The 15110-nt window shown below is 48.5% G+C and overlaps 2 protein-coding genes across 6 annotated transcripts in view; one reads left to right on the forward strand and one right to left on the reverse strand.

The window, feature by feature from the left end:
- Positions 1-15110, reverse strand: part of LOC311426270 (uncharacterized protein) — a 448189-nt gene that overhangs the window by 104991 nt on the left and 328088 nt on the right. The gene's annotated exons all lie outside the window — the stretch shown is intronic.
- The window catches only part of LOC311426284 (CBP80/20-dependent translation initiation factor-like), a 172489-nt gene that overhangs the window by 47461 nt on the left and 109918 nt on the right, over positions 1-15110 (forward strand). For all 5 annotated transcript variants that reach the window (XM_084502553.1, XM_084502556.1, XM_084502552.1 and 2 more), the window contains 2 exons: positions 3198-3302; positions 8757-8832. In XM_084502553.1, the coding sequence (XP_084358679.1) occupies positions 3198-3302; positions 8757-8832 (181 nt within the window). The remainder of the gene's footprint in view (positions 1-3197; positions 3303-8756; positions 8833-15110) is intronic.

Genomic DNA, 15110 nt, shown 5'->3' on the forward strand with positions numbered 1-15110 from the left:
CTGTCAGTTTGACCTCAGTGCCAGGGAAGCTCATGGAGCAGATTATCTTGAGAGTCATCACACAGCACTTGCAGGGCAAGCAGGCGATCAGGCCCAGTCAGCATGGGTTTATGAAAGGCAGGTCCTGCTTGACGAACCTGATCTCCTTCTATGACAAAGTGACGCGCTGGGTGGACGAGGGAAAGGCTGTGGATGTGGTCTACCTTGACTTCAACAAGGCTTTTGACACAGTTTCCCACAGCATTCTCCTCAAGAAACTGGCTGCTCTTGGCTTGGACTGGCGCACGCTTCGTTGGGTTAGAAACTGGCTGGATAGCCGGGCCCAAAGAGTCATGGTGAATGGAGTCAAGTCCAGTTGGAGGCCGGTCACTAGTGGCGTTCCCCAGGGCTCGGTGCTGGGGCCGGTCCTCTTTAATATCTTCATCGATGATCTGGACGAGGGCATCGAGTGCACCCTCAGTAAGTTTGCAGATGACACCAAGTTAGGTGCGTGTGCCGATCTGCTCGAGGGTAGGAAGGCTCTGCAGGAGGATCTGGATAGCCTGGACCGATGGGCTGAAGTCAACTGCATGAAGTTCAACAAGGCCAAGTACCGGGTCCTGCACCTGGGGCACAACAACCCCAAGCAGAGCTACAGGCTGGGAGATGAGTGGTTGGAAAGCTGCCTGGCGGAGAAGGACCTGGGAGTGATGGTTGATAGTCGGCGAAATATGAGCCAGCAGTGTGCTCAGGTGGCCAAGAAGGCCAACAGCATCCTTGCCTGTATAAGCAGCAGTGTGGCCAGCAGGGCTAGGGAAGTGCAGGTCTAGGGCTGAGCTGCAGTCAGAGAACTGTGCCTGTGGTTTCAGCAAGCCTTGGTTTCAACCTTGCTGGTACCACATAGGCTCTGTTGGGAGGTTAAATGTTGAGGACAGTGTATTGCGTTCATATGCATGTGCATATACACACAGGGCTCCTGTTTTAGGAAAGGAGATTCTGAAAAGCACCAAGCCTCCTGACAACTCCAAAATAAATTGCTGCCAAGAAGCCAGTAGTGATGGTGCATCGATCCAGATGTTTCCCCTACGGGATGCACGTGTGTGTGACGCAATGCCTACTTTTTCTCCAGCCTGTTTCTTCTCCAGATCTGTCTCCACAGCCAGTTTTCAGTAGTTCTGGTTAAATGACCTTTGGTGCTCAAGTGCTGGGGAATGGCAGGGTGAGGCCTTCAGTTAAACAGTCCTGTTTGAATAGCTTAATTTCTCAGTGTCTTAATTTTTCACTTTCCAGTGCCCCAGTCCCCCGAGGAGCTAAGGTGCTTAGCATGCTTCCACTGAAGGCACCTCTGAGCTCTTCTCATCCTTCAGAGGGAAGGATGGAGACACCTCCTGTGCTAGGGCAATGCTGCCCTTTTGCATGCTGAGCAAAGCCTTTGACACGGTCTCCCACAGTATTCTCCTGGGGAAACTGTCTGCCCGTGGCCTGGACAGGTATACTCTTCTCTGGGTAAAGAACTGGCTGGAGGGCCGTGCCCAGCGGGTAGTGGTTAATGGAGTTAAGTCCAGCTGGCATCCCATTACAAGTGGTGTCCCCCAGGGGTCAGTACTGGGGCCTATCTTGTTAAAAATCTTTATTGATGACCTAGATGAGGAGATTGAGTCAGTAAGTTTGCAGACAACACCAAGTTGGGAGGTAGTGTTGATCTGCCTGAGGGTAGGGTGGCCCTTCAGAGGGATCAGAATAGGCTGGACTGCTGGGCTGAAGTGAGTGGGATGAGGTTTAACAAGGCCAAGTGCTAGGTCCTGCACTTTGGCCACAATAACTCCGTGCAGCACTATAGGCTTGGGGCAGAGTGGCTAGAAGACTTGTGAAGAGGAAAGGGACCTGGGAGTGTTAATCGATGCTTGGCTGAACATGAGCCGGCAGTGTGCCCAGGTGGCCAAGAAGGCCAACAGCATCCTGGCTTGTATCAGGAATAGCGTAGCCAGCAGGACCAGGGAGGTGATCAGCACTCAGCTCTGGTGAGGCCGCACCTCGAGTACTGTGTTCAGTTTTGGGCCCCTCGCTACAAGAAGGACATCGAGGTGCTCAAGCAAGTCCAGAGAAGGGCGACGAAGCTGGTGAGGGGTCTGGAGAACAAGTCTTACGAGGAGCGGCTGAGGGAGCTGGGCTTTTTCAACCTTGAGAAAAGGAGGCTCAGGGAAGACCTTATTGCTCTCTACAGGTATCTTAAAGGAGGCTGTAGTGAGGTGGGGGTTGGTCTCTTCTCCCACGTGCCTGGTGACAGGACGAGGGGGAATGTGCTTAAGTTGCACCAGGGGTGCTTTAGGTTGGATGTTAGGAAGAACTTCTTTACCGAAAGGGTTGTTAGGCCTGTCCCGGGAAGTGGTTGAGTCACCATCCCTGGAGGTCTTTAAAAGACGTTTAGATGTAGAGCTTAGGGATATGGTTTAGTGGGGACTGTTAGTGTTAGGTCAGAGGTTGGACTCAATGATCTTGAGGTCTCTTCCAACCTAGAGATTCTGTGATTCTATGATTAGTCCACGATGCTAAGCACCAACAACGTATTCAAAGCATTGTGTCTGCTTAGGAGAGGTTTGCAGTCCAAACATCTGAAAAAGGTACTGATATGATTATTTGCAGGCATCTCAGAGCTGCACCGGTGAAATAGAGGCAGCTGTGAGCTCCTGCTCCAGGACTCTCTTCCATGAAGTGGCGGTATGATCACGCCTTGCTCTGCAGCTGCTGAGAAGAGCTGCTGCTTCAGCATGGGTAAACCAAGTGTGCTGCCCAGCTCGAGCAGTGAAACATGCTTTCTGTCTGGTTGTATGCATTTGTGTGCTGTGCCTGAAGCACTGCAGTTGTGTTCCCATGTGTTCCCACCTGGGACTTGCTCCAGGCCCCTAGAGCATCTGCACTGCATGGACTGGACCAGCATCTGCTGCAATAAAAAGTGCTAGCTGCACTTGCTATAAAAAGCAAGTGCAGTTAGCAAGGCGTATGCTGCATCATTAGTCTACATCAAAACTATGGGCTTAGCGTAACAGCAGCGTAAAGGTTGGAGGCCTGTGGCAGCATGCTCTGCAGCAGGGAGTGCAGCCTCCAAAGTACCAGCTTTCGTCGTCTACAGGCTCGTGTGAGCCATCTGCTCTTCAGTGAGGTTATGTTTAATTAGTAGGGCACTGATTTTCTTTCTCTCCTTGTTTTTCCTCTCCTAGTGGTGCAACATGGGACTTGCAGCCTGAAAAACTAGATTTCACGCAGTTTCACAGGAAGCTCCGAAACACCACCAAACATCCACTGCCTCACATAGACAGAGAAGGGTGAGTGCTGTGCATGTGCATAGTTATCCCGAGATAAATGATATGATGCTCTCCAGCAAGATGTATAACCTCTCCTTTGCAGTGGTGTCCTGGTTTCAGTTAGAACAGAATTAATTTTCTTCCTAGTAGCTGGTGGAATGCTGTGTTTTGGCTTAGGATGAGAAGAGTGCTGATAACACCCCGATGTTTTAATTGTTGCAGAGCAGTGCTTATACCAAGCCAAGGACATCTCAGCCTTTTGCTCTGTCCTGCCAACAGGCAGGCTGGGGGTGCAGTAAGAGCTGGGAGGGGACAGACCCAGGACAGGTGACCCAAACTAGCCAAAGGGGTATTTCATACCATCTGACATCATGCTAAACAATAATAGGGGTGGCTAGCTGGGGGAGGGGGCTGGACATTGGGGTTAGGCTGGGCATCGGTCAGTGGGTGGTGAGCAATTGCATTGTGCATCACTTGTTTGTACATATTATTATTACTTTCCTATTATCACCATTGTAACATTATTATTATTATTGTTATTATTATTTTTGTTATTATTATTTTCCTGTCCTATTAAACTGTCTTTATCTCAACTCACGGGCTTCACTTTCCATTTCTCTCCCCCGTCCCAGAGAGGGAGGGGGAGGGTGAGCGAACGGCTGCATGGTGTTTAGCTGTCATCCGGGTTAAACCACGACAGTCTTTTTGGCGCCCAACGTGGGGCTCGAAAGGTTGAGATAACGGCAGATCTGACCAGAGTGTGTTAAACTAAAATTGGTTTAAGTATTAAACCTGCTTAATAGTCACTTGTCATAATGCTGATTGCTTTAATCTCAACTCTGCTGCGCCTGTTTTCCAAATTGAGTATTATAGTACATTATTTTCCGTATGTGCTCTCTGTCATGTTGTTTCTCCTCTCCGGGCCCTGGTTTCAGATCATTATGGTACTGAGTGTTGTAGCAATGGCTTATGAGACGATGAGATATCTGGTCATGACTCTAACTTGGTATTTGTACTCAGTAACATCGTCGACTCTGTACTTTGGAAACTGTATCTTGGAAACTATTAGCAATTATACCTATTGTTTTTTTCCATTAGGGAATCAATCTGTGGAGGGGAAAGGGGAAGATATTTTTTCTTACTTGATTACTCTCCCTTTCTCCTTCACCACCCCTGTATCCTCCTGGATCACTCTCCCTTCCTCCTTCACCACCCTCTTATCCTCCGAGTTTATTACAATAGCTCTCCAAGATATTGAATATTCTTGGGATACTCAGACCAGCATAGTCTTGTTGTTCTGCCTCCTGAATGCGCTTCAGATTCTGCTTAAACAACTACTTAGGAAGCTCATCCGGAGATCTGCCCGGAGGCAGTATAGTTGTGGGTGGCAGGGAGTATGGGAGGATATGGGCAGGCATCTAGAGCAGTTGGCACCCCCAGTGTTTTGGAAATTCACCCCTGAACAACTGCAAAATCCTCAAAAACTGGCAGAATGCTTGAGAAAAAGGTGTCATGATTCTGGCAGTTCCAAAGTAACACAAATCATTGTAACATGCTGGGGCCTGGCTCATGCCTATCGAGCTGCCATTGATACTGCTATCAACTTAGTGACAGACCCTGCGGCCACTCCAAGTCCCGTGACAGATCCAACGGCCACTGTGACCCCTACGGTGAACTCTGCAGCCGCTCCAGTCCCAGCTCCTGCAGCCGCTCCAGTCCCAGCTCCTGCAGCCGCTCCAGTCCCAGCTCCTGCAGCCGCTCCAGTCCCAGCTCCTGCAACTGCTCCAACTCCACTTCCTGCAGCCGCTCCAGCTCCGTTTCCTGCAGCTGCTCCAGCTCCTGCAGCCGCTCCAGCTCCTGTGGCTGGGTCAGAGAAAAGAGCTGTAGCAGTGCAAGTTGACCCTGCAGAGGATATTCCAACCTCTGTGGCAGACCCTGTAACAAGGTCAGAGAAACAAGCTGTAGCAGTGCAAGTTGACCCTGCACAGGGTATTCCAACCTCTGTGGCAGACCCTGTAACAAGGTCAGAGAAACGAGCAGTAGCAGTGCAAGCTGCCCCTGTAGAGAAGGTGAAAAAATGGTATAGAGATTCAGGTCGTTTAGAACGCAGAGAGTCTTCTGCCAAATCTAGGTATGGAGACGACGATGACGCTGGGCCATCAAGGATTCAGGAGGAGGAAGATGAGGATGCCGAAAAATCAACAGTAACTACCCGAAGCCTAAACGAGTGTGAGTTACGAGATGTGCGAAAAGATTTTGGTCGCTGTATAGGTGAGCAGCTTGTCACCTGGCTGCTCCGATGCTGGGACTCTGGAGCCAATTGTGTGGAATTAGATGGCAGGGAAGCCAGGTGGCTGGGATCCCTTGCTCAAGACGCTGGCATTGACAAAGCAATTGCAGATGGAGCACAATCTAACAGCCTCTGGAGGTGTCTCCTCTCAGCTGTGAGGGAAAGGTATCCCTTCAAGGAAGAACTTTTATGTCTACCAGGCAAGTGGACCACTATGGAGAAGGGAATCCAGTATCTGAGGGAATTAGCCGTACGGGAAGTGATTTATGAGGATCCAGACCTCAGACAAACATCCACAGATCCAGATGAAGTCAGGTGTACGCGACCCATGTAACGGAAGTTTGTACGGAGTGCACCATCATCATATGCCAGCTCGTTGGCAATAATGGCCTGGAAAGAGGATGAGGAACCCACAGTGGATGAAGTGGCTAAACAACTCCGGCAGTACGAAGAAAGTCTCTCCTCTTCCTTACAGGCCTGCGTCTCAGCTGTGGAGAAACTTTCTGAAGAGTTCCACCAACTTAAAGAGAATCTATCTTCTTCCCCACCTGAACCAACCAGTGTCCAACGACCGAAAGAGAACACTTGGGAGAAACTTTCTGAAAAGTTTCACCAACTTGAAGAGAGATTATTCTCCTCCCCACCTGTACAAAGCAGTGTCTCAGCTATCAGGGGTAGGCGTTCATCCACACAAGGAAGACGATATGGTGGGTACTCACCCCGTGCCACCCTGTGGTTTTACTTACGAGACCATGGAGAGGACATGAGAAAATGGGATGGAAAATCTACCGCGTAAACCACGACAAGTGGGAATGCTGGCTTGATAGCATAGCCCAAACAGAGGACTTGGAAAAGATGTGTTGGACCACATATAGGGGCTGAGAACTTCATGATCAGTCTCTTTGGCTCCTCTATCAACCAGCTCTGGGTTAGAGCAGAGCTGTTTGCTGTATTTTGTATTGTTTGAAAGAGTTCAGCTTTTAAACTATGTGGGCTTCAGGCTATGTCTCCTAGATTTAAGCATCTCTGAATATTGGGGGAAAGATCCTGGTTACAATTCCAATGAGTGAAAGCGCTTCTGTTGTTCTCCCCAGCAAGACTTGAGGGAAGAGCAGAGCATCAATATGGTCCATCTAGATTGAAATGTTCATTCCCTTCCTGCTAGGCATGTAACTATGAGAACATTAAGTAGCTCATCTTGGTGGTTACAGCCTCCTGGGGCTATCACAGTGTTGCTGGATTCTTCTTTGGCTATGCGTTGGTCATGTACATAGACACCAAGAGATTCACTGATGCTGATGAGAGAATTTGCATTTCTCTGCAGATTCTGCCACTTGAGAAGCACTCTCCTTGTTACTCAGTCCTGGTGCTTAACGCACTGGCAGTGCTGTTAACAGATATGGGCAGTGTTACCCGTTCTGTTATCCCAAGTTATGACAAGGCTTCAACTCATTGCTGATGGAACTCATTGCACATCTCAGCTAAAGAAAGAATAGAGGAAGTGCCATATCCACGTTTTATCTAATATTTTTTCTGATATTTTTTCCTAGTAATTAGTCATTTCTTCCCATAGAGGATGATAAAAATAAAAATGGATTTAAAAGATGGGGTTGAGAAGGCTACAAATGACTTCTCAGTGCCATTTTAGGCATAGGGATAGAAATCTTTCAGCAAAGTTTATCTGTTGGTAAATTGGTTTTGCCAAAGTATGAGCCAGTCTGGGTTCACAATCCTACCTCAGCCCAGGTTCAGCATCTGCAGGAGGCTCCCATACCTGTTTGTGACAGGCAAACTCACATGACCGTATAAGGCTTTTTTCTGCCCTGTAAATATTTATGATTTGCAATTTTCAGAATATTTGAAACAACATGAGTAACACTGAATTTCAGAGTCTCTAAGTGCCTCAGTAGGTAACAGCTCATGTTTGCCTCTATAGATGGTTTTGAAGCATAGGATGAGGGGCCCTCTGTAAAATAAGATGTAATGGGCTCCATGGTTCATGGCACTTCCCAGGTGGTCCTGCCAGAGACACCAGCTATGTACAACAGCAATTTCATTTGTGATGGAAAGTCAAGCCACCTGTTGAACACCTGATTTTTCATAAAGCAATTAAGGCGTTAGTTAAATGCCAGTCCTCCACTACCTTCAGTTTAGTCCCCTATTGCTCCTCTGCAATCTCACAAGTCTAGGGCCTGCCCCACTGGGCTGTGGAGGTTTCCATTCAGCTTGCTATTTTTCAGGTTTGATGTTTTAGCATGTTCCATTCTTTCATTTTACATTTACTGTAATTCCACCGATATCGGTTGTCCTTGGACTTAAAGACACTGAATGTTTGCACCTACAGCTGTCAAAGTTTCTGCCTTCTGTAAGTTGTTGAACAATATCTTGTCACTAATTGACCACAAAATACATCAACATTTGTCTGTAATAAATCACTCAAATTCTTTATAAATGCAGATGAACAATGTTTACTGCTCTTTTCTTATTGTTTTCATTTTCTCTGCATTCAGCTAGTAGCAGGCCTTATGTGATTGATTTTTTTAAATTTCTTGATACAAGCAAAACTTGCTAATTATCCTTACCCTGTCAACTATGTACTTGGTCTTTTAATACTTGGCTTCTCACCCTGATTTTTTTGAAGTTTCAAAACATATGTTTACATTCGTATTGGTTTCTGTTTACCGCTTTTCTCCTGTTTGAGATCTGTGTTTTTGCTTGCTCACCGCCACCTTTCCCAGCAGGGGAACAGGAGCTCCTGCAGAGACTGGCAAATGAGCAGCAGTTCAAAAGAAGCATTTTTCATTAGGTTTTTCTGTCCCCATTTTTTCTTCACGGTGGGCTGTTTAGTTTTTCTCAGTCTGGGAACTGAATCATCTAAAACTACTGCTCAGGGCTGCCTTTGGTTTTCTCACTGCTGGTGTTACCAAAAGTATTTTAATGCTGTGGTGAATGGATAGTCACTAGTGCAGGGGATAGGGCTGGGAAAAGCATTTCATTTGGTATTAATGACTTTGTGCCCACATGGGAGTGTTTTGGAGACACAACATACTTGCTTCAGAGAACCTCTTTGTTTTTATGAGAGTCCTTTGCAGTAAGCACTAATCTTTCCCATGTGCCATAATAGAACATTAGCGTAGGTTCCAGCGAGGTTTATCATGCTTTTGTTTGTTTTCTTCCTGCTGCAGGATCGGAAAAGGGAAGTACGAGGACAGTGATAGCATCAACTTGAACGACATAGAGAAAGTCCTCCCAGCGTGGCAGGTAGGTGCTGAGGCCACTGCTGAAGGCAGCAGCTTCCCTGCACAACCTCTCCTTACAAAACCATCCCTGGAAGGTGGGCAGGCTGCCTGGGCTGAGCTGCAGTCAGAGAACTGTGCCTGTGGTTTCAGCAAGCCTTGGTTTCAACCTTGCTGGTACCGCATAGGCTCTGTTGGGAGGTTAAATGTTGAGGACAGTGTATTGCGTTCATATGCATGTGCATATACACACAGGGCTCCTGTTTTAGGAAAGGAGATTCTGAAAAGCACCAAGCCTCCTGACAACTCCAAAATAAATTGCTGCCAAGAAGCCAGTAGTGATGGTGCATCGATCCAGATGTTTCCCCTACGGGATGCACGTGTGTGTGACGCAATGCCTACTTTTTCTCCAGCCTGTTTCTTCTCCAGATCTGTCTCCACAGCCAGTTTTCAGTAGTTCTGGTTAAATGACCTTTGGTGCTCAAGTGCTGGGGAATGGCAGGGTGAGGCCTTCAGTTAAACAGTCCTGTTTGAATAGCTTAATTTCTCAGTGTCTTAATTTTTCACTTTCCAGTGCCCCAGTCCCCCGAGGAGCTAAGGTGCTTAGCATGCTTCCACTGAAGGCACCTCTGAGCTCTTCTCATCCTTCAGAGGGAAGGATGGAGACACCTCCTGTGCTAGGGCAATGCTGCCCTTTTGCATGCTGAGCAAAGCCTTTGACACGGTCTCCCACAGTATTCTCCTGGGGAAACTGTCTGCCCGTGGCCTGGACAGGTATACTCTTCTCTGGGTAAAGAACTGGCTGGAGGGCCGTGCCCAGCGGGTAGTGGTTAATGGAGTTAAGTCCAGCTGGCATCCCATTACAAGTGGTGTCCCCCAGGGGTCAGTACTGGGGCCTATCTTGTTAAAAATCTTTATTGATGACCTAGATGAGGAGATTGAGTCAGTAAGTTTGCAGACAACACCAAGTTGGGAGGTAGTGTTGATCTGCCTGAGGGTAGGGTGGCCCTTCAGAGGGATCAGAATAGGCTGGACTGCTGGGCTGAAGTGAGTGGGATGAGGTTTAACAAGGCCAAGTGCTAGGTCCTGCACTTTGGCCACAATAACTCCGTGCAGCACTATAGGCTTGGGGCAGAGTGGCTAGAAGACTTGTGAAGAGGAAAGGGACCTGGGAGTGTTAATCGATGCTTGGCTGAACATGAGCCGGCAGTGTGCCCAGGTGGCCAAGAAGGCCAACAGCATCCTGGCTTGTATCAGGAATAGCGTAGCCAGCAGGACCAGGGAGGTGATCAGCACTCAGCTCTGGTGAGGCCGCACCTCGAGTACTGTGTTCAGTTTTGGGCCCCTCGCTACAAGAAGGACATCGAGGTGCTCAAGCAAGTCCAGAGAAGGGCGACGAAGCTGGTGAGGGGTCTGGAGAACAAGTCTTACGAGGAGCGGCTGAGGGAGCTGGGCTTGTTCAACCTGGAGAAGAGGACGCTCAGGGGAGTCCTCATTGCACTCTACAATTTCCTGAAGGGAGGTTATGATGAGGAGGGGGTCAGACTCTTCTCCCAGATAACTAATGATAGGACTCAAGGAAATGGCCACAGGTTGCGCCTGGGGAGATTTAGATAAGATATCAGGAAAAGCTTTTTTTCTCAGAGTGGTCAGGTGCTGGAACAGCCTGCCCAGGGAGGTGGTGGAGTCACCGTCCCTCACGGCGTTCAAGAAGCGCCTGGACAAGGTGCTACGAGATGATTTAGTAGCTTAGTGGGTAGTATTGGTGATAGGAGGATGGTTGGAGTAGATGATCTTGTAGGCCCCTTCCACCCCTGTGTTTTTAAGTTTGTGAAACAGTGAGAAGAGGGAGAAGTGCTGCTGACTTTGGCATTGATTCAGAGATCGAAGCTGAAATTTCCTTAAGTGTATTCTTTATTGCAGCGCTGGATGCACGGGGGATCTTTCCACCTATTGTGCATGTTTGAAGTAACAAACTATCTCATATTTATCCAGCAAAACGATGAATTTAACGCCTATACATATTCATTACCTAAACCCGCCTACTCTCGCTTCGTATGCTAATTAGCTTATCAGTCCTTGCGCTTGCCCAAAGCCTTCCAAGAATTGTGGGCCGGGGTCTTTGGGACGTGGGCAGTGGTCCTTGGGAGGAAGACTGTAGGTCTTCCTCGTGTTGCACTTTTCACCTTTTGCTTAAAAAATGCCAGGTAGGATGAATCAGTTGTTTTCCAAGCTGTAGAAATGCTGAGTTGGCTTTTGGCCTAACTGAGGGCCGGCAGATAACGGGATGTCTCAGTTAACAAGGTGCTTCAACATAACAGAAGGTCAACAGATAGCAAGATGGCATCTATTGTGTTCTCACTAATTTTTAACCACAAGATTTATTCTATCCTAAAGTGAGTTTATACAATATCAGCATGCAGAAACACTGCCTGCAGCTGTTTTCTCTTACGTGCTCAGTCTGTCTGAACTTCAGGTCAAGGGGAAAAAATATCAGGGCCAGCTGATAAAGACCCCAGTAACTCTGCAAAATAAGGTTGTTTTCCTTGGGAAATAATTATAAATGCTTTACATGGAGAATCAAAGGAGTTTCATGTATTGAGATTGGATTTGAGGGGCCACCAGCCATGTTCAGCATCACGTGCTTTGTGTTTCAACCTTTGGTTAAAATGTTCCTTGGTAAACCCTGGCCCTGTTCTGGAAAGCACAGTGCAGAGCTCAGCCCTTGCTGGCCAAGGGCTCTGCACCAGCAGGCTGCTGTGAGCTTGGGCTGTTTGGGAGAAGAAACTCTTATCTTTGGTGTGAGGAGCTGGCATTCTTAGAGTTCAACCTCCTTCATAATCAACAGCTGTTAAATAAGCCAGCTCCTCCTGGCCTGGTTATCTCATCCTGTTGTAACACAGAATGAGTTTGTTGACTTCAGTGAATTAATTCTATTATATACCTGTAACAAAGGGGGATCTGTTTCTGTCTCATATAAGCAGCTACAATCACACCTTAATTGTAAGTGTGGCGACTCTAAGCTGGAAGACCTCGTGGAGGAAGTGCTTGATCTGGCGTTTTGTGCCTCTGGGCAGAGTAGTAAAATACTGCATTATTTTGGAGACTCGCTTACCTAGGCATGTACATTCATAAGTGCATGTGGGAACTAGGAGCCATGTCATTATTGGTGAGGATTTATCTTGTTCAGTGTTGACAAGTGAAATGCTTACTGACAGCTGGCTTAATCCTGACATTGTTAACTGGATTTGAATGCAATCATGCAGTGCCAGTGGTGGTTGTGCTGCTCTTTATCACTTTCTTGTTTGAAATGGCTCTTTGGCACACAGTATGTGGGATCATGAGGAAAAATATTAGTGTGAGCCTATGAAAGAAAATCCTTCACCTTCCATGGGCCTTTCCCACATTGTGGTTATGTTTGTGTCATATCCTTAAAAGAGACTTGTCAGGCTGGAGATGCATAAACTCTTGCTTCGTCTGTATTTGAAGATCTCATGGGTTGTTTGTCAGCAGCTGATTTGCTTCTGGTTGCTTCTGGTTCCTCTCTTAGGACTTGCTTTTAGCACTGTCTCCCCCATGATGCAGAGCCACTTAGAGCAAAGGTTTTGCACTGCCAAATGTGCTTCAGCAGCTAATGCAGAGTTAAGAGCACCAAGCTGCAGAGAGGTTGCAAGTCTTACGTATGGGCTGCTTTGGAAACTCGGTTTCCTTTGGTAAGGTATGATTCCTGTAGGGCATGAAACTAGGAATAGTTTCCAGAATACACATGGGTCCGTATCTGTACTTGTATTTTCAGTGCCCCACTGATGGGTGGGGCAGAATGTTCTGGATATGTGGACATTAATGTCCATACTTGAGTTTTGCTGCTGGAGTCAGGAGTATCAGGAGTATTTTAACAAAATCACAGAATCACAGAATTTCTAGGTTGGAAGAGACCTCAAGATCATCGAGTCCAACCTCTGACCTAACACTAACAGTCCCCACTAAACCAGATCATCCCTCGTCCAGATCATCGATGAAGATATTAAAGAGGACCGGCCCCAGCACCGAGCCCTGGGGAACGCCACTAGTGACCGGCCTCCAACTGGACTTGACTCCATTTACCATGACTCTTTGGGCCCGGCTATCCAGCCAGTTTCTAACCCAACGAAGCGTGCGCCAGTCCAAGCCAAGAGCAGCCAGTTTCTTGAGGAGAATGCTGTGGGAGACGGTGTCAAAAGCCTTGCTGAAGTCAAGGTAGACCACATCCACAGCCTTTCCCTCATCCACCCAGCGCGTCACTTTGTCATAGAAGGAGACCAGGTTCGTCAAGCAGGACCTGCCTTTCATAAACCCATGCTGACTGGGCCTGATCGCCTGCTTGCCCTGCAAGTGCTGCATGGTGACTCTCAAGAGAATCTGCTCCATGAGCTTCCCTGGCACTGAGGTCAAACTGACAGGCCTATAGTTACCCGGGTCAGTCCTCCGGCCCTTCTTGTAGATGGGCGTCACGTTTGCTAGCCGCCAGTCAACTGGGACCTCCCCCGATAGCCAGGACTGTTGATAAATGATGGTAAGCGGCTTGGCCAGCTCCTCTGCCAGTTCCCTCAGTACCCTTGGGTGGATCCCATCCGGCCCCATCGACTTGCACACATCCAGGTGCCGTAGCACTTCACCAACCAGTTCTTCATGGATAGTGAGGGCCACATTCTGCTCCCCATCCCCTTCCACCAGCTCAGGGTACTGGGTATCCAGAAAACAACCGGTATTGCCGCTAAAGACTGAGGCAAAGAAGGCATTAAGCACCTCCACCTTTTCCTCATCTCTTGTAACTAAGTTTCCCCCCACATCCAGTAAAGGATGGAGATTCTCCTTAGTCCTCCTTTTTGTGTTGATGTATTTATAAAAACATTTTTTGTTATCTTTAACGGCAGTAGCCAGATTGAGCTCCAAATGAGCTTTGGCCTTTCTAATTTTGTCCCTGCACAGCCTCGCAACATCCTTATAGTCCTCCCTAGTGGCCTGCCCACTTTTCCAAAGCTTATAAACCCTCTTTTTCCTCCTAAGATCAAGCCACAATTCTCTGTTGAGCCAGGCTGGTCTTCTTCCCTGCCAGCTCGTCTTTGGGCACGTGGGGACAGACCGTTCCTGCGACATTAAGATTTCCCTCTTGAAGAGCGCCCAGCCTTCCTGGACTCCTCTGCCCTTCAGAACCGCCTCCCAAGGGACTCTACCAACCAGTGTCCTGAGCAGCTCAAAGTCAGCCCTCCGGAAGTCCAATACAGCGGTTTTACTGGTCACCTTCCTGGCCTCGCCAAGAATAGTGAACTCCACCATTTCGTGGTCACTCTGCCCAAGACAGCTCCCGACAATCACATCCTCCACCAGTCCTTCTCTGTTTGTGAAGAGAAGGTCTAGCGGGGTGCCACCCCTGGTAGGCTCACTAACCAGCTGCATCAGGAAGCTATCTTCCACACTCTCCAGAAACCTCCTAGACTGCTTTCTCTGGGCTGTGTTGTGCTTCCAGGATGTCAGGGAAGTTGAAGTCCCCCACGAGAACAAGCGCTGAAGATTTCGCAACTTCTGTCAGCTGCCTGTAGAACTCCTCATCCGTCATCCGTCTCCTCATCCTGGTTCGGCGGTCTATAACAGACCCCGACCAGGACACTAGCCTTGTTGTCCCTGCCAATCCTAACCCAAAGGGACTCGACCTTGTCATTCCCAGCCTCGAGTTCTACAACATCGAAAGACTCTCTTATATAGAGAGCCACACCATCACCCCTTCTGTGCTGCCTGTCCCTTCTGAAGAGCCTATAGCCAGTCATTGCAGCACTCCAGTCATGAGACTGGTCCCACCACGTCTCTGTGATGGCAACCAAGTCATAGCCTGCCTGCTGCACGATGGCTTCCAGCTCCTCCTGTTTGTTACCCATGCTGCGTGCATTGGTGTAGATGCACTTCAGCTGGGCCATTGCCTTATCCCCCGGCCTTAATATTGTTCCCCCTGGCACAGCTCCAACAATCCTTGCTTCAGCCCCATCCCCCTTCCTACCTAGTTTAAAGCCCTCTCAATGAGCCCTGCCAGCTCCTGGCCCAGGATCCGTTTTCCCCTAAAAGATAGGGACCCGTCTGCGGCCATCAGGCCGGGTGCTGAGTAAAGCGCCCCGTGGTCGAAAAACCCAAGATTTCTGCGTTGGCACCAGCCCCTGAGCCACGTGTTTAACAGGTGGGCTTTCCGTGTCCTCTCTGTACCCCTCCCTGCCACCATAGGGATGGACAAAAACACCACCTGCACTCCCGCTCCATCCACTAACCGACCCAGCC

Source organism: Aythya ferina (assembly GCF_964211825.1).
Source record: "Aythya ferina genome assembly, chromosome: W".
Lineage (NCBI taxonomy): Eukaryota > Metazoa > Chordata > Aves > Anseriformes > Anatidae > Aythya > Aythya ferina.